Source organism: Mesocricetus auratus, unplaced genomic scaffold (genome assembly GCF_017639785.1).
Source record: "Mesocricetus auratus isolate SY011 unplaced genomic scaffold, BCM_Maur_2.0 Super-Scaffold_100004, whole genome shotgun sequence".
Classification (NCBI taxonomy): domain Eukaryota; kingdom Metazoa; phylum Chordata; class Mammalia; order Rodentia; family Cricetidae; genus Mesocricetus; species Mesocricetus auratus.
Genome location: NW_024429189.1, coordinates 59,280,611 through 59,300,891, shown reverse-complemented (window position 1 = coordinate 59,300,891; position 20,281 = coordinate 59,280,611). Strand labels below are relative to the sequence as shown.

At 38.0% G+C, this 20,281-nt stretch overlaps 1 protein-coding gene across 5 annotated transcripts in view; it reads right to left on the bottom strand.

Moving 5' to 3' along the window:
• Nucleotides 1–20,281, bottom strand: part of Ckap5 (cytoskeleton associated protein 5) — a 94,478-nt gene that overhangs the window by 44,845 nt on the left and 29,352 nt on the right. For all 5 annotated transcript variants that reach the window (XM_040745823.1, XM_040745827.1, XM_040745825.1 and 2 more), the window contains exons 3-12: nucleotides 19,640–19,833; nucleotides 17,478–17,684; nucleotides 12,727–12,898; nucleotides 11,593–11,725; nucleotides 10,253–10,353; nucleotides 7,729–7,842; nucleotides 4,445–4,549; nucleotides 2,067–2,156; nucleotides 1,796–1,960; nucleotides 814–942 (exon numbers count right to left, since the gene is read on the bottom strand). In XM_040745823.1, the coding sequence (XP_040601757.1) occupies nucleotides 814–942; nucleotides 1,796–1,960; nucleotides 2,067–2,156; nucleotides 4,445–4,549; nucleotides 7,729–7,842; nucleotides 10,253–10,353; nucleotides 11,593–11,725; nucleotides 12,727–12,898; nucleotides 17,478–17,684; nucleotides 19,640–19,833 (1,410 nt within the window). The remainder of the gene's footprint in view (nucleotides 1–813; nucleotides 943–1,795; nucleotides 1,961–2,066; nucleotides 2,157–4,444; nucleotides 4,550–7,728; nucleotides 7,843–10,252; nucleotides 10,354–11,592; nucleotides 11,726–12,726; nucleotides 12,899–17,477; nucleotides 17,685–19,639; nucleotides 19,834–20,281) is intronic.

Here is a 20,281-nt window from a genome sequence, read left to right as displayed (position 1 = left end):
ACACAAGAATTCAGAAAAAATGTCAGGTAGTGGTGGCACATGCTTTTAATTTCTGGACTCTCTAGGCAGAGGCAGGCGGATCTCTGTGGGTGAGGCCAGCCCTGTCTACAGATTGAGTTCCAGGACAGCCAAAGATATATGGAGAAACCCTGCCTTGACAGTGTTTTTTGGCAACGCCCCCTCCCCCCAAAAAAAGGAGAAGGAAGGAAAGAAGGCAGGCAACTAAAACAATTCTTATTAAAAGGGTAAGTCCCCTGAAGTTTTTTTGTTTGTTTGATTTTTTTTTTTTTTTTTTTTTTTGGTTTTTCAAGACAGGGTTTCTCTGTATTGTTTTGGAGTCTGTCCTGGAAATAGCTCTGTAGACCAGGCTGGTCTTGAACTCACAGAGATTCGCTTGCCTCTGCCTCCCCAGTGCTGAGATTAAAGGCATGCACCACCACTGCCTGGCCTTGCTCTGAAGTTTTATTTCTTATCTTTTATTAAGTTCATCTTTTGATGATTCATACACATACACACATATACAATGCATTCTAATTCCTGGCACACTTATCTACTCATAAATCTCTTTCCCCATTACTCATACCACCCTTCATACAATTCCCTTTTCACCATTCATGCCTTTTTATATCATTCTTTGACCCACTTAGTTTAACCAGGGTCATCTGTGTGACCACAGGTATGGAACTATCCATTAGAACTTGGTAGGCTGAACTGAAGACAACGTCTGCCCCTCCTTCACAGTAGCCAATCATTCAACAGAAAGGGGTAAGTTTGCAAAAGGCAATACAAAGACACAGACTATTATAAACCTACCTTGTCAAGTTTGAGTTTGTCAACATCAGCTAAGAATGGGTTTACTGCTTTCTCACCAACCACCTTCAAAGCAGTACCCAGTGCTTCAAATGCAGCATCTCTGACTTCAGGAGCAGAATCATTGATGTGCTATACAGAAGTAAATGATATTTAATACAATGAACTCAGGTTATACTAATTTTATTCTGAACAATAGTTACTAGATAAGAATTTTCCTTCACAAGTTACCGAAGTTAAATGTAGATTTTCTTTTGTCAATTAACAGTTAATCTTTCACAATTCTTTCTAAGTTGAAGAGATCTTTGTTAATCTATTCACCAAGTAAATGTCATTTCTTTCATGTAACTTATTTTCTTTGATGCATATGAGTGTTTTGTCTGCATGTATGTATGGGTACCATGTGCAAGCCTGGTGCCAACAGAGGCCAGAAGAGAGAGCTGGAGCCCCTAGAACTTGAGCCACAGATGGTTGTTGTGAACTACCATGTAGGTGACAAGACCCAAACCTAGATTCTTTATGAGAGCAGCTCTTAACTGCTGAGTCATTTCTTCAGTCCCTGTAAATGCTTAAAAAAAAATACACATTATATGTATATATGTGTGTATATATGGATGTGTACAATGACAGCACATGTGGAGGTCAGAAGGCAACTTCATGGAATTGATTTTCTCCCTTTACCTTTAAAGGGAATCTGGGGACTTAATTCAGGTTGCTAGCAAGGCTTGTGAATCATCCTGTCAGCCCCAAAATGCTTCCTTTTCCTTTTTACCTTCTATCTGAAATGTCCTATTCCACTGACCCTTGAACATTCCAGTTTGACACTTACACTTGGCTCACTTGTTGTCCTTCAAAGGTAGAACATATCAGTTACCAAGAATTGGGTTCAGAGTGTCTGCTCCTTAAAAGATCACAGTCTACACAATGTCAAGTAGTCACCGTATCTAACTAGTAGAAAAAATATATATAAACTCCCCCCAATTACCTTAAGTAGAGCAGCACAAAAGGGCTTTAGTAAACTCTTCGGCAAGGTAGAAGCAGTGCAGTGACGGAAGCTCCTTGCAATAAAAAGTGATGTCTGCTGCTTGATGGTTGGATTTTTATTATCCATTACTGCTAAAACATCCTCACTGATGTTCTGTAGTGTGGTCTTTAGAAGAAAATGTCAATGAGCCTTTTTCAACTATAAATATTTACATCATTATAGTGACAACATTTATTAAGACAAAACCGTAAGTTTTATACTATCAACTTACAGTGAGGAAGATTGCATCAATTGCCTCCTGCAGTGCTTGTACTACTTGAGGCTTCTTCTCTTTGAATTTTTCCAAAATTGTTGGTACAACCTATAAAAGTGAACAGCAAGAATGATACTCTGACAAATAAGAAGTACTGTTAGGGCTAGAGAGCTAGCTTAATAGTTAAGAACATGCTGTTCATGCACAGGACCCAGGTTTGGTGGCCAACACCACATGGTGGTTCACAATCATTTGTAATTCCAGTTCCAGGAGATCCAATGCCCTCATTAGACCTCCACAGGCACCAGGTACACATGTGATGGACAGATGCACACACAGGCAAAACACTCAGAAACATAAAATAACAAATTTTAAAAAGAATGGCCATTCGTGGTGGGACACATCTTCATCCCAGCACTTAGGAGGCAGAGGCAGGCAGATCTGAGTTCAAGGACAATCTCATCTATAAAGCAGTTCCACGACAGCCAAGACTGTTCAATAGAGAAACCCTGTCTCAAAAAATCCTACCCACTCCCTACCCCAAAAGCAATAATGAATCACTGACAGACACTATAGTATGGCTGATCAAAATTGTCAAAATTAAGCTAAGTGAAATGAAACCAGTTATAAATGACCATACATTGTATAATTTTCTTTATACGGAATATTCCCCAAAGGAGTAGAAGTATTAACTGCCCTGCCATTTGTCTGAATGAATATTAGATAATTTTACAGAAAAAAACCAAACAAATTATAATGGAAAGATCTTTAAGGTAAACAGTAAGTTAAATAGAATGATTAACAAGTCAAACTAGAGGGTAAGGTAATCACTCAACCATCGCTTAGCAAATTAATAATCAATTTTGAAAGTAGTTTTTTGCCAGGCAGCAGAAATATCAGCACTCAGAAGGCAGAGGCAGGTGGATCTCTATAAGTTCAAGGCCACCATGGTCTACAGAGTGAGTTTCAGGACATCCAGGAATATACAAACAAACCCTGTGTTTAAAACCCCCCCCACCCCAAGTAGTTTTCTATCTTGTAACTACTTTTAAAATACAAAAGTAAAAATTCCTAATTAACTAACATAAAACTTATCAAAAGCATACCCATATCTCAGCTGAGTGTGGCTGTGAATGCAGAAAGCAGTGGCAGGTGGATAAAAAACTGATAAAATACCATTTCTTAGAATGATAACTCATTCTAATTAATTCAGACCAAATTTAGTGGCAACCAGTACCTGCCATAGTTAAGGGAAACATCTCAATTTATTAACCCTATTACTAAACATGATTGCTACCTAACTTATATAAATAAAATATTGAACAAAATGCTTTCATATTTCCTTATAACAAAACACTGAACAAAATGCTTTCATATTTCCTTATAAATTAAACTGAGACTATTACCTAGTATAACTCATATAAAATGTTTCAAGTATAGCACTATTATTTAAATAGAAAAAAAATGAAATATATTTCATGTGTTACTGCTTTCACTTACAGTTTTACTTTCCTTTTCCTACTCTCCCCTTGGGTCAGAGGAGTTGGAAAGATGACCCAGCACCTTATGCATGCTAAGACATTCCACTAGAGTTATAATGCACAATCCTATAGTTTTCACAGTTTTATTTTAACCTCATGTATTTCATAGTTATAAAAGCAAAGAAAGATAATAAGCAAACAAATCAACTATTTTAGGCTAAGTGTTTGATTTTTACATAAGCCTAATACAATTTATGAGGAGCTAGACTGAATATATATGAAACACAGTGATAAACTTACTTGTACAATACATAAAGATCTATACCAAGAAGTTGTTTTAAGATATAAAACAAACTAGCCTATCATTTCTGATAATATGATTTATTAAAGCTTGCCTGAGGGTTCAGAATGCAAAGTTAACCACAAGTCACAGTTGTCAGGCCATGGTGATATATACCATACTAACAAGCCTTAGAGCCAAGCAGTGGTGGCACACACCTTTAACCTTAGGACTCAGGAGGCACGAGTAGATGAATCTCTGTTAGTTCAAGGCCACACTGAGCTACACGAAACTGAGTCAGTTCTAAAGAGAAACAGCTCACACAAAGGTGATCTGAGCACTTGGGATCACATCCTTAATCCCAGCACTAGGGAGGTATAAAAGGAAGAACACCAAAGGATCTCATGTGGAGATTTAGTCTCCAGCCATACTGAGAGGCAGCAGTCTAGCACTTGCCTCTGAGGATTCGTGGATACAGGATCAGCCATTTTGGTCTGAGGTAGAGGTAAGACCTAGAGGCTTGGCTGCCATGCTTCTCTGATTTTCAGCTTGAACCCCAATATCTGCCTCTGAGTTTATATTTTTCGTACTACAGATAATTTTGCAGATTTATATGTACAAAGAATGTTACTTACATGTCCTGCATATTGTCCAAATTTCTTCCTTAGCCCAACAGCTAGGCCAGTAAGACATTTTGCTGCCAAAGCTACCAACATGACATTGGTGTCCTTTCCAACAACCTATAAAGGTAAAAAGAAAATAGTTATAACCCTGTAGGAAGGGGTACTAGAAATGAAAGTTCTCCTCAAAAGAATTCTTGAGGTAACAGAGGACAATGAGGGAGCAGCAAGGTTGAGTCAAGGGAAGAATAGAGAAGAGCAAGAAAAGAGATACCATAACAGAGGGAGCCATTATAGGTTTAAAGAGAAATCTGACACTAGGGAAATGTCCAGAGATCTATAAGGATGACACCAACTAACAATCTAAGCAGTAGTGGAGAGGCTACCTTAAATGCCCTTCCTCGATAATGAGATCGATGACTACCTTATATGCCATTCTAGAGCCTTCATCCAGTAGCTGATGGAAGCAGAAGCAGACACCCACAGCTAAACACTGAACCGAACTCCTGGAATCCAGTTGCAGAGAGGGAGGAGTGATGAGCAAAGGGGTCAAGACCAGGCTGGAGAAACCTACAGAAATAGCTGACCTGAACAAGGGGGAGATCATGGACCCCTAACTGATAGATGGGAAACCAGCATAGGACCAATCCAGAACCCCTGAACGTGGGTGTCAGTTATGAGGTCTGGGCAATCTATGGGGCCTCTGGTAGTGGATCAGTATTTATTTCTACTACATGAATGGACATTGGGAGCTCATTCCACATAGAGGGATACTCTCTCAGCCTAGACACACAAGGGAGGGCCTAGGCCTGCTGCAAATGATATGATAGACTTTGAAGATCCCCCATGGAAGACCTCACCCTCTCTGGGAAGCAGAAAGGGGATGGGAAAGGAGGTTGGTGGGGGCCAGGGGAGGAGGGGAGGGAGAGGGAACTTGGATTGACATACAAAACAAGCCTGTTTCTAATTTAAATTAAAAAATCTGAAAAAAAGAATTCTTGGAAGGTATTATGCCAACAGATAATCAGTTTTACAAGAGGAAAATCTGTAATTTTCTTCAATAAGGAATTTATAAGCCAACATGGTAATGCTTTGTTTTATTTTTATTTTTTTTAAGGGAAGGGAAAAGAAAGGAAAAAAAAGGAGAGAGAGATAGACGCACGGACTGGAATGTAACTCAGTGGTACAGTGCTTGCCTAGCATATGCTGAGGCCTGGTATCAAACACCAGCATCACAAAACAAGCAAAAACCAACACACCATACTTTCAAATCCCTGATACTCCAGTGACGCCATCTGGCTACCTGTACTACACAATGGTAGCAGAGAAGTTGGAATTCTACTGTCATTACTTTGGAACAAGAAAACAAAACAAACATTTCTGTAAGAAACGAGGCAATAGCTCTGTAATATTTATAACCAAGGAAGCACCAGTAGAAACTGCTGTAGGTACTGTCAAATCCCATTGTAACCATTCCTGTAATGGTTTCTGGTCTCACAGTAACCTTTTCAGCAGTTTATAATACTGCCTTCCTACAAACCCAAAACCCAACAGTTATCTAAATTCATAGGTAAGCATCAATTCAGCAAAACAGTAATACTTTGGTTTCTTCCTGGTAACAGTTTGCCATAGTAATTGCCCATTTCGTTGGTATTAAAATGATGTTTTATTTTAAAGTGCCCACAAATCCTAGTTTTGTTTTCCACTCTTTTTCCCAGTAGAACAACTGCTTTGAAATTTACCTAGTCCCTTAGTTCCATAAACAGAATGTTTCACTTGAGTCTCTGTATCAAAAAACTTCTAATATACAACACACATACTAATTTGGTGTCACAATTTTGGAGATGCATTGTATTACTTTTAAATTTAATTTTCTCGAAACTGAATGGAGTAGGCATTATCAGCTTAATTCTGGAAGCTTTAGAAACGAAATAGATTTTCCTTCAGGGCATCATCTAGCAAAAGTAGGGATTCAAATGTAGGCCTAGACAGACATTATAACCTTTGATATCATTATTAAGTTGCTCTATCTCTACACCAATATTGTGTGGCAACTCCATTTTCTTTCTAAGAGATGGGAGTACAGGCCAGATGATAGTGATGGATGCTTTCCCTACATACATGTATGTGCATCATGTGCATTCCTAGTGCCTGAGGAAGTCAGAGGAGGGCTCTGGATTCCCTGGAACTGGAGTTACAGTTATGAATCACCATGTGGTTGCTGGGAAATGAACCCAGGCAGGTCCTCTGTAAGAGCAACATGTGCTCTTAACTGCTGAGCTATCTCTTCAATCTGACATTCATAACCTTAATGGAACATACTGAAATATCCTTGAGCTAAACATGGTAGCACATGTAATTCTAGTATTCAAGAATGCTGAATGAGCCGGGCAGTGGTGGTGCATACCTTCAATCCCAGCACCTGGGAGGCAGAGGCAGGTGGATGTCTGTGAGTTCCAGGCCAGTCTGGTCTACAGAGTGAATTCCAGGACAGCTGGGGCTACACAGAGAAACCCTGTCTCAAAAAAACAAGAGCATTTGTTGCAAAGGACCCACATGGTGACATGGTGGTTCACAAACATATGTCACTCCAATTTTAAAGAATCTTCTAACTTCTACAGGCACTAAGCATATAAGTTACACACACACACACACACACACACACACACACACTCACACTCACTCTTTTGTAGGGCACCAGGTCCTTGTGTTCAAAGCCAGCCCAGCCAACAAATCTGGGTTGCACAGTGAGACTCTGTCTAGTAAAAAAAATATGAGTCTATTTATTTCAAGTATTGAATGGATTTAGAAGTAAGCAATGGACTCAGAGATACTTTAATGAATACCTTTCATACTCACTGTCACATTGAAAAATCTCAGTTTGACTAAGCAAATTATTCTTACAAGTAGAAAATGGAAGCAGAGATGGTAAAAAAAAAAAAAAAAAAAAGAACTATGCGGGGCTGGAGAGATGGTTCAGAGGTTAAGAGCACCGGCTGCTCTTTCAGAGGTCCTGAGTTCAATTCCCAGCAACCACATGATGGTTCACAATCATCTATGAAATCTGGTGCCCTCCCCTTTGATGTGCAGACAGAACATTGTATACATAATAAATATGTAAGTAAATCTTTTTTTAAAAAGAAAAAATATAGATGCCTCTGTTTAAAATATGAAGATTCTTTAAATGGCAATATTTTTGTGATAAAAACAAACAAAAAAAACCCAAACCTACTGGATTACTGATGGAAAATCTGTGGCCTGCCTGTTAAGACACCAACGATGAAGCTCTTCCCATTTACCTTCTTTAATGCTTTGACTAAATCAGCATAATCGCCTGCTTCCAATTTGGGGTTTTTCACTAGCACTTCTACAGCCTCCAGGGCTTCTTTTCTCTCTTGCCATTTTTTTGCCTCCTAAAAAGAAAATATAATTCACTGTAGAACATAAAATAGAGTTTGATAAATTACATTTCTTATGAGGGTGTATGGGGGGGGGTTGGTGGGAGGGCGTCGGGGGGAAGGGAAGGGATGGGAGAGGGACCTGGGATTGGCATGTGAAGCAACCTTATTTCTAATTTAAATTTAAAACTAAAAATAAAGAAAATTTCATTTCTTATACTCAACCAATTTAAAAACCTGGGTTATTTTGTTGTTTGTTTCAGAAACATTTTCTAAAATCAGTTAAAAACAAAATGGCGCCGGGCGTTGGGTGGCGCACGCCTTTAATCCCAGCACTCGGGAGGCAGAGGCAGCCAGATCTCTGTGAGTTTGAGGCCGGGCTGGTTCCACAGCATCCAAAACCCTGTCTCGTAAAACCAAAAAAAAAAAAAAAAAAAAAAAAACGAAAAAACAAGTTAATAAGTACCATTTTGCTCATAGAATTTTTATTCACATATAAAACAAATTTTCTATAGCCCTAACATAAAAAGAGTGCCATGGTTTTCCATTTTGTTTTCTGTTAAATAGATATCAAACAGAAAACAATCATTTGTAGCCCATCTCATAGCAGCACAATTGTGGCAAAGAAATCTCTATGTCATAAAATTTAAAATGCAAAAGAAGAATCACAGAACCAACAACCTACACTCCCCAGACCTGGTATACTAGTTTCTTGCTTTTGAGTATAATGCTGGTCCATGTTATTTTATGTCCATAAAGAGAATATACTTCACTAGAAACCAATAATCACTCAATAAGCTGAATGCTCATTATTTTAAAGAACATAGGACCCACAGAAGGCTACAAACTTACTCCTTTACAAGAGACTATAATCCAATTCAATTCAGTTTATCAGATATTTGGGTTTTTTTTGGTTTTTATGAGACAGGGTTTCTCTGTATTGTTTTGGAGGCTGTCGGTCCAGCCCGGCCTCGAACTCACAGAGATCCGCCTGCCTCTGCCTCCCGAGTGCTGGGATTAAAGGCATGCGCCACCAACGCCCAGATGTTTTTTTTTTTTTTTTAAGCCAAATTTGAAGCAAACTTTAATTAAATACTGGTTAGGTAGATGGGGTCTGTCCAGGTTCCCGGGAAATGACCTATCAGATATTTACTGGAAGCCAGTTGTAGTGAGGCACATCTATAATTCCAGCATTTGGGAGGAAGGGGTAAGAGGATCAATAGCCAGCCTGAGCCACATAGTGGGATCTTATCTCCTAAAACCAATGTTGTAGAGCAAAAAAATTTTTTTCTTTTCCCCAGACAGAGTCTGGCTGGCTTGAACCTGCAATCCTACTTGAGCTTCTCCAGTGCTGGGATCATAGATATGTGCCTTCACATCCAGCTGATTCAGTTTAAATAGTTAAGATGTGATCCCTCAAAAGATGATGCTTAAGGGGAGACCTAGAAGACAATATTGAGAGAAAAACATTATAGGAAGAAAGAATAGCACAGGTTAAGGTTCAGAGCTAAAAGCAAACAAACAAACCAATCAGTGGCCTATGTGCTACTAGGAGAAATACAGCATAGCATGTCTGAAACTGAAAATGACTAGAGATGTGGCTGAAAGGTAAATTGAGGTTTCAAGGTGTCAGACAGGAGAAAGAATGGCTATAAGATGACTTCAGACATCATCATCTTAAGACTTACAGAAGCCAAACTAATTGAGTTTCAATATGGGAAATTTTCAAAAATGATGCCAGTAATTACATTATAAAATTCGAAGGAGAGGAGACAAGAGCAAATGGTAGTGACTAGGGTAGAACTGTGTTTCGCAAATGGGGATACTTTTGTCTCTCTTGGCACATCTGGCAATGTTTGGAGACATTGATTGGCATAAGTTTAGAGGATGGTATTACTGACTCTAACGATATCTAGCAGTAAAAGCCACATATGCTCTAAACATCCGACGACGATGCATAAGACATGCCCACCAAGACAGTTTTCTGAAACAAACAAACAAAAGTTAAGAAATCTTGGTCAAAGGTAACTTTGAACTTGTAGGAGCCATTTCTCTTTTCCACTCAGGTTAATAGGCTCGGAAGCAAATACGTTTATGTGTTGAGCCATCTTTGCCTACCCAAAAAGATGAACACAAGAGATACTTAAAGATAAAACCATAGACTAAATGAGGAAAAAGTTGAAAACTTTGTTTTGACTTTTGGTAAGACATGTTGCTTTGTTTTTAAATACCATAATATGATTTCATATAGAAGTTTCATATAGAAGATAGTAAGGGAAGAAAGAAAAATAAGCAACTAAGTTACTCTACTAGGAAGATATGGAGGGAGTGGGGAGGTACACCAAGCAAGGGCTCAACAGAAGATTTTCTAATTTTACCTAAGTTACTATTTAGAATAAATTAAAGGAGCTTAACCATTACTTACGATTTTGTCATAAAAGTCTTTGGGAAGTTTGGAGAGGATCTCTACTGCTTCCAAAAGCTCATAAGCATCTATCTGTGGTACCTCATCACCATCATCACCACCTGTGAGGAAAAAACAAAAGAGAGCTTATTTTTTATTTATTTATTTTTTGAGCTGGCTCAGTGGCAAAAGCATTTGCTGTATCAGCTTGATGACCTGAGCCAGATTTAGGAGTGCCAGCATCTGCAATCTCAGCACCTACAGGGAGATGGAAGGCTGAGACAGGATAAGCTCATGGGCCACTTGCCTGGCTGAAGAGACTGTGACTTAAAATCAGGTGGAGTGCTAGACAGATGGCTCAGCAATTTATAGTGCTTGCAGAGGACCCAAGTTCAGTTCCCTACAACACAGTGGGTGGATCATAACTGATTTTAAGTTCAGTTTCATGAGATCTGATACCCATTTCTGGTACCAACACACGTGTCAGTTCTAAAGACAGACAGACAGATGTACACACAGCTTAAACTAAAAAAACTAAAGCAATTTAAAAATAATAACTTAGCTGGGCAGTGGTGGTGCACACCATTAATCCCAGTATTTGGGAGGTGGAGGGAGGTGGAGCTCTGTGAGCTCAAGGCCAGCCTGACCTATAAAGCTACACAGAGAAACCCTGCCTCAAAACAAAACTAAAGAAAAAACTTGAAAAAAAAAAAAGTAGAAAGGTGAGGACCAACAACTACAAGTTGTTCTCTAGCCTCTACCCATGTACTACGTACCTACCCATCACACACATACCCAAAATAAAAGTTTTTTCTTATCAGTTATCTTTTCATATCCCTGATAAAAGTTTTTAGAAATTTACTTTATATGTATGGGTGTGTTGCCTGAAATGTATATCTGTGCATTATGTGCATGCCGTGCCTGAGGAGGACAAAAGAAAGGGTTAGATTTCCTGGAAATGAAACTGCAGATGGGTGTGAGTCACCATGGTGGTGGTGGGAATCAAACCTGGGTCTTCTAGAAGAGCAGTAAATGCTCCTGATCACTGGCCGATCTATCTCCCCAGCTCCCAGGATGAAATTGTTACAGAAAAGACATCAGAGTTATTTATTTCTATTTAGTACCACATATGACTCAGATTTTCTCTCTCCCACCCCCATGGGGTTTCTCTATAACTTTGGAGACTGTCTTATAACTCTCTCTATAGACCAGACTGGTCTTGAAGGCATGCACCACCAACTCCTGGCTTTCAGATTTTATTAAAAGCAATTCTCTAAGATATGCCCAGTGAACATAATTTGTTGTGGCAGTAATAATTCTCACTAATTTTCGTAGAAACTAGTGTTTAAAAACTGGCTTACCTCCCTCTGTATCTCCACCAGCAGATTGTTGTTGTTCTAATTTAGCTTCTAGCTCTTGTTGGGAACGCAGAAACCGACTTGGCTTAGGAACACCTGTTGGTAGTTTGACCCATTCTTCTTCCAATTCTTTCAACTGCAAGGATTAACAAAATATTTAAAGAATTTTTAAATTTACATCCCACTATTAAAGAACATAATGCTTGTACTTACTGATCTATTGGGATTCACTTTCTGCTTATGTGGTATTAATAGGGAAACTAATAAAAGACAAATTTAAACTTTTAAAGTAGCATAAATCAAGTGGCTTTACCACACTGAAGATTTATTTCTAACCACTAAAACAAAATCCTTTTTTTTTAAAAATTATTTCTTTTATATGTATGAGTGTTTTGCCTTCTTGCATGCAAGTGTATTTCATGTATGTATGATGCATGCAGAGGCCAGACAATCCCCTGGAACTGGAGTCACAGGAAGTTTTAAACAGCCACATAGGGGCTATCTCTGCAAATGCCTTTAACCTCTGAAATAGCTCCTCAGCTCGCCAAGTCCATTATTTTTAGACACTATCACTAATTTAATAATTCAAATATGCTATATTATCAAAAAAGCTCCAAAAATAACTATGTGATAAAATTGTTTTTATCCAAGCAAGTGAGCTCTGCTACTCAACAGAATTTTAAAGGGATTTTTCAAATTGATATACATTTAATACTAGCAGGGCTGTGATAGTTTTGTCTAATAAGTGCAAGACTCAGGACTTCCTCCCTAGCAGAGAGACAGATAGACAGAGACAGAGAGATAGACAGTAATAGCAGAAAGTCTCTGCTCATGAATTTATTTAAATCTTAAAAATAAAAAATAATTTTTCGTAAGGATATTCACAATTACAAGAAAGAAGTATATCTCTATATTAACCTTATGCAAAAATCACCAAAGAAATCTGTGCCTTGGCAGGGCGTTGGTGGCGCACGCCTTTAATCCCAGCACTCGGGAGGCAGAGGCAGGCAGATCTCTGTAAGTTCGAGACCAGCCTGGACTACCAAGGGAGTTCCAGGACAGCCTCCAAAGCCACAGAGAAACCCTGTCTCGAAAAAACAAAACAAAACAAAACAAAACTAAAAATCTGTGCCTTACCTGGACAGAATTTATATTTTGTAATGGGTGTCTCAGGGCATCCCGAATCCATCGATAAATCTCTACAGCAATTAGTTTGGCTTCATCTCGAACAGCCTTGTCTCGAGATTCAAATAGTTTTGGCAACACTTTAATAATTGGCTTAAGTAAGATGATTTTGGAACCAAATTCACTGTAAGTGAAAAATTGGAGTGAAAACTGTCAATATGCCATGTTTCATTGAGCATATATTGCTCCTGGTGTGTTGTTTAAAGTCGTTAGTCCCAGAAGGATCTCTGTGAGTTCAAGACCAGCCTGGTCTATATAGTGAGTTCCAGGACAGCCAGGACTATGTAAAGAAATACTGCCTCAAAGCAAACAAACCAATCTATACAATCATATATTAATAAGTTAAATTTTCCTTAAGGTAACAAATGGGATTCACAACCATCTCTCTCTCTCTATCAATCCATCCATATACACATACACAAACACAGATTTAATATTTAACTATCGTTCTTAGATTATTTAGTAGTTAGAGCCCAAAATAATAGTAACATTTTAAAATGAATTTTCTTTTTTTTTTGGTTTTTGTTTTTAGCCACAGGGTTTTTCTGTGGCTTTGGAGGCTGTCCTGGAACTACCTCTTGTAGACCAGGTTGGTCTCCAACTCACAGAGATTCACCTGCCTCTGCCTCCTGAGTGCTGGGATTAAAGGTGTGCACCACCACTGCCCAGCTTAAAATGAATTTTCTAATAACAAAAGAAACATTTACTCAACCTGACAGATAGAGTTATGACAATGCACATTTCGTTTTTGTTTGTTTGATTTTGAAACAGGGTTTCTATGTGTAACGCCCTATCCTGGAACTAGCTCTGTAGACCAAGCTGGCCTTGAATCAACAGATATCCAACTGCCTCTGCCTCCCGAATATGCTGGGATTAAAGCAGTATGCCACCACCACCACCAAGTCTGATCTTATTTTTAACATTTATGAATAGCAAATTCTGGAACAGGAAGGATTCAGTTATAAAACAATAAATTTCAGAATGAGTAGTGGGATTCAAATATATTCATGGCTTTTCATTCTTTTAGTTTTTAAGAAAGGGGCCTACTTTGAAGCCCAAAGCACTATTGATGGCAATTCTCCTATCTCTGAATCCCAAGTGCTAGGAATTCAGATGATAGTACATACTATAGCTAGTTAATTCATGTGTGTAATTTATCTCACTTGCATGAATGTAACAAAACTGATCAACAATAGCTATTATAGCATACTACAGATTAAATTGTGAAATTATTTTCCCAGAAAGGCATATGGATACATTATATAGATAATATAACACGAAAATACACTAGATCTCTAAGATTTCCTCTAAAATGGATTTTATAAACCAAGTGTGGTGGTTTACACCTGTAATCACGTATTAACAGGAAGATCAAGAATCTGAGGTCACGGCTAGAGACATGGCTTAGCGGTTGGGAGCACTAAATGATCTTCCAGAGGACCCAGGTTCAATTCCCAGTACCCACATGGCAGCTCACAATTGTCTTTAACTCCAGGAATCCGCACCCTCACACAAACATCCATGCCAGCAAAACACCAATGCACACAAAATAAAAATAAAAAAAGAATCTGAAGCCAGTTTGGACTAAACAATGAGACCCTGTTTCAAAGTGGAGAACAAACAAAATAAAACCACTCTTTCAGATTTATTTTTTTGTGTATGAGTGTTTTGCCTGCATGTATAATTTGCACCATGTGTGTGTCTATTGCCTAAGGATGTCAGAAATAAGGGACAGATTCCCTAGAACTGGAATTATGGGCAGTTAGTTGTGGGTTCTAGGAACTAAACCTACATCTTCTGCAAGGGAACCAAGTTCTCTTCACCACTGAGTCATTTCTCCAGCTCCAAACAGACAAACAAACAAACACAGCCACTTTATATTATTAGAAAAGAACATTTTTTTCTTGTTTAGCTGACCTACAATACTAAAGGACAAATGAGAAATTATGATGCTTTTAAAAGTCATTTTGTTTGAGAATTATTTAATTTGGTGCCTGAAGAACCTAATACTCAGGATATTTTCCATGTTCATATAGTACAGACAACGGGAGGTAGATGCTTCCCTATAATACTACTTTAGGATGGGAATGTATATCAGTAGTAAAATTCTTGTCCACATGTGAAGTCTTGGGTGCAATTCCCAGTACCACTGGGAAAGAAACACAAAAGAAATACATTATAATGGTTTCATCTAATTCTTTTTGTTTCTCTATCAAGACAGAATAAAAGAGATGAAGCAAGTTCACATTGAAAATAGATACAGGAACAAAACAAAAATCTAATTTTGATAGTAAACATGATAGGAAAAAAAAGTTAGGTATCTTAGCACACACCTGTAGTTTTAGAACTTGATAGGTAGAAGGAGGAGGATCAGGAGTTCATGGTTATCCTCAGCTACATAGCAAGTTTCAGGCCAGCAGGACCTGAGTCCTTGATCAAAACACTAAGAATGAATGAATGAATGTTTAAAAGTAAAAAAAAAAAAGTCTCTAAGTCTGTTGTAGGGATGGTAAGGGTGTTTTTCTGGCTCCTAAAGCTGTCACTAATGATAACTTTAAGAGGCTATGGCACCTAAGCCTCTAAGTCCTAAAGAGCTACTTCACATTCTGAAATGTTTTAGGAAAAAACCCATTACAAAGATGGACTACAGATCATTATCAATAAGGACAGGGCTAGAGGTATGCTTTCCTAGGACATGGGAGTCCCAGATTTCTTCCCTAGACACTAAAAATAATAATGACTATACAGACACTACAGATAATTAATATACAAAGAAGATAAATGTAACTTATTCTTTCCTATCCTTATTCTCCCAGTCAGTTTAAAGGTAAAATTACTATATATAATAGTCTATACAGTAGAAATTCTTAATTCAAAGGCAGAAGATCACAGTATGATATATATTGCACACACACACACACATATACAGGCATACAAAATGAATAAAAAATTAGAACAATACATCTACTGGTAAAATCAGTCTGTAAGTTCATAAATTTCTTTTTCTATCTATCTATCTATCTATCTATCTATCATCTATGTATTTTTTTTAAAGAAACAACATTTTATTGAGTATACAGTTGAGGTTGGGCTGGTGATATCTAAAGTAATGCTTGTGCCTAATTTGATAAATTTCTAAAATGGCAAAAATGAGACAACTATTTACTATCGACAAAGACACATGCTGCTGGGTATGGTGGATTATGCTTGTTATCTTGACACTCCAGAGACAGAGGTAGAAGAAATGCCGTGAGTCTAAAACGAGCTTAGGCTACAAGGAGATACCCTGTCTCAAAAACAAAACAAAGCCAAAGGAAAAAACTCCACATGTCTACTATCCCGTAAAAGAGTAGAAATAAAGAAACTTTCACTGGGATGCCAAGATGGATCAGCGGGGTTAAAGCAGTTGCCTGACCTGAGAACTGACTCCTTAAAGTTGTCCCAATGCCTGTCCTCTCCGTGACACTCTAGTACTCCCTGACACTCTAGTACTGCTCTCCCACTCATGCACTGTGTACATATGCAGTAATAAACAGGCACAAGAGAACATAAATCAAGAACAGCTTAACAAAATTCAAGAATGCTGATACTTTCATATAAAATAAGCATGTTAAGGCAACACTGTCATCAAGATGTAAGTCATAAACCAAATTATAAAAGTTTCAAAGGAATGATCTTCACCCTAAGATTTCATTAGTACTATTTTCTAAAGTAGCTAATATTGGACAATAAGTGGAGACAGGATATGGGGCTGAAGAATTGCCTAGATTCAGGATGTAACCAACTGGTAGAATGCTTGCCCTCTCACTGGAAGAGGAGGACCTAGAGTCTACTTAATCAGAACTACTGATTACTGAAGTTAGAGCTCTCTACCAAATCTTAGCCACTTGTCTCTGAAAGGACAGTACACGTATAAAGAACTTCAGCGTTCAGTAAGAGTTCTAGGACTGGACACATAGCATATACAAGTTATTATTATTTTTATACCAAACCAACTTTAGAACAAGTTATTTTTGATTTTTACTAAAAAGGTCTCAAACAAAGGTTTGCTCCAACCAAACAACCCATGTCTTTATAGCTAACATAAATCTATTCTTGAAGCTAGCAAGAGAAAACTGCTTAAATATATTAAGAATGCTTTTCACAAAAAAAAAAGACAATTCTTAAATAGAACAGAAATGTTCCCTACTCACCTACAGTAGGAAGGAATTTAGAGAAAAACAAACCAAACAACATGCTTAAAGGTTGAAATTACAATTTAAACAGGGGACCTGCACAAGACTGAACTAGACTTACTGAATATAGGTGACAACGGTGTGGCTGGGACAATATATGAGGCCCATTCCATATGGAGAGATACCTTGCTCAGCCTAGATGGGGAGGGGGTGGGGGAGGTGTCTGGGTCCTGCCTCAAGGAGTTGATGGGACAGATTTAGTAGACTTCCTAGGGGGAGGCCTTACCATCTCCCAGGAGCAAGATGGGAGGTAGGGTAGGGAGTAAGTGGAGGGGAGCAGGAGGAGAGGAGGGAGGTGAAACTAGGATTGGAATATAAATAAATTAATAAATTAAAAGATATTTTAAAAATTAATATAATACACAAAAAAGTTCAACAGTCTCCATTTCTTTTTAAACCTGGAACTCAAATTCAGTTGGCATACCGAAGAACTGAAACACTTAAGAACTAAAACACAAAAAGTCTTACCTTAAGGCTTTCCTCAGTGTTTCTATACAGGCCACTATGATCTTGGGGTTCTTGTTATCCAGGCCCTTTAAGAGCTCTTCTTGTACAGGCTCTCCTTTTTCAATCTCTATGTACATGAGGCAAATCTCTATGCCCAACTCCTTGGCTTTGGCTTTAGGTTGGTTGAAGACTTTACTTACAACACCTGATACAACTTCTCCTGTGGTTCTGTAAATGACACACACACACAGATATTTAAGTAAAAAGAGATAAACCCTAAACAATCCACAAAAGACATACTGCTCTATAACTTCATTTTGTAAGTATAAAAAATTCAAATAGGAAATTTTTCCTAGACATTCCTTGCAATCTTTTTTGTTTTTCAAGACAGAATTTCTGTGTAACATCTCTGGCTGTCCTGGAATTCACTTTGTAGACAAGATCGGCCTCGGACTCACAGAGCTCCACCTTCCTCTGCCTCCTGATGCTGGGATTAAGAGTGTGCCCTATGACTGTCCCACCATTCCTTGTAATCTTACAATACAGAAATACACCTATCCTTGTAGACCTTCTTTAGAGTGTGTGTATGTGAGTCTGTCTTACATGTGGGGATACAAACAAACACTGTAAAGCAGGATTATAGAATGCTTGCTTTTTCAAATACTTAAGTTATTTTAGACATTTTATAAGATTTATTTATTATGTGTACAGTGTTCTATCTGTATGTATCCCTGCCCGCCAGAAGAGGGTGCCAGATCTCATTACAGATGGTTGTGAGCCACTATGTGGTTGCCAGGGATTGAACTCAGCACCTCTGGAAGAGCAGCCAGTACTCTTAACCTCTGAGTCATCTCTCCAGCCCTATTTTAGACATTTTAAAGAAAATTTATTCACACGATGGAGAGGATACATCTTTAATAAGGAAAGCCTCTGCAACTTTTTAGCAGAATGTCATAGTAACTTCATTGTACTGAGTATCTTGTAGATTAAATAAAGTCTGTAATTCTGGGAGCAAGAAGAACCAAATATGTTAGGGCTACAGGGAGCATTTGTCAAAAAAGCAGTTTCTTATATGAAAATAAAAATGAAATAAAAAAGCAGTAATTTTATTAACATTGGTTACAGTTAACCAAACTGTCAAATAATGATGTTCACTAGCACGGTCTCTGAAGTAAACACATCTTTCTTGTATAATTAAAGGTCTCAACTGTTTGTGTGTGCAAGTTCTTTCTCATGGATGGCATGAACACTAGACTTAGAAAAATCAAGTTAATAAAGTCCAGGAAAGTGAGTGAATGGAAACCGCTGGCATGTGGGTGTTGGGAACTGAACCTGGGTCCTTTGGAAGAGCAGCCAGTGCTCTTAGTCACTGAGTCATCTCTACAGCCCAGAAACTCCCATCATCCATAGTTGAAGTCAAATAGGCCAGGAAACACAAACTAGAATTCACTACCCCAAGAGACAAAAGGCCTTGAAGGAAAAATAAATGGTGATTATAAGTTTGTTTTTTACTAATTATTTTTTATATTTATTTTTTTAATGTGCATTGGTTGTTTTGCCTGCACGTATGCCTGTGTGAGGGTGTCAGATTTTAGAGTTACAGACAGTGTGAGCTGCCATGTAGGTGCTGGGAAATTGAACTCGGGTCTTCTAGAAGAGCAGTCAGTGCTCTTAACCACTGAGGCATCTCTCGGTCTGGTGATTCTAAGTTTTAAAAGAAGTTTTTCATAGTGCCCAGTAGTCTTCAGTGAGGCTCTCAAACTTCCTTTGCAATGACCTTATAGTAACTACTTCTAAAAGTTACTAACGTTACTTAAGTTTTGAATAATTCTCATCTAACAAGCGCAAAAGGAAAAACAGGGCCAGCTAGATGGCTCAACATGAAAAGATACCTGTTACTAAGCCTGTGGACACAAATTCAATCCCTGGGACTTACATAGTGGTCAAAGAAAGAACTGATTCCCACAAGTTGTCTCTTCTCTGACTTCCACATATACCCAAATACAGAGAAAAAACATTTATTCTCATTTAGATATTCCATGTGCCATTCAGACTAACTAAAGATAATGAAAGACTTTTAGTATATTTTAAAGTTATAACAGAGGCTCTATAAACACATATAAATTTATGTATGTATCACTAAACAGAGATGTTTACAGAATATTAGAAAAGAAACTACTTACTTTCCTGCAACATGGGCATTTTCAACATAGACAAGTGCAGCTTCTAGCCCTTTCAACTGAACCACAGCATTGGAATCAGTGACAAATTTTTTGATTAAGCCTAAGTATTTGGACCATTCTGGGCTTTTTTCATCCTTTATTTTCTGGAAGATCTTCAGAGCCTCTTCATACCCACTTAATCTTGCTTTCCACAACTAAAAGAAAATTGGCATTTTGAAACAAGGTTAGTGATATTATTTAGTAATAATCTGGAAAATACCAGAAAATTTGAACAAAACACTCCATAACAGGAAAAAAGAAAGGAATTTCAGAAATTCAGACAATTTACATGAAGGGAAGTCAATAAACAATCTGTTTTGTTGTTGTTGTTTGGAACAAGGTCTCTCTCTCTCTAGAACTCACTATGTAGACTAGGCTGTCCTACAACTCATAGAAATTCACCTGCCTCTGCCTCTCCAGTGTTGGGATCAAAGGCATGTGACACCATACCCAACTTCAACAAGCTTAAGAATATTTTGACAAGGCAATCTAAAAATGAATCCACAGCAGGGCCAGAGAGATGGCTCAGTGAGTAAGGACACTTGCTGTGCAAGTCTGATGACCTTAGTTTGATTCCTGAATTCATCTCACAATAAACTTTGA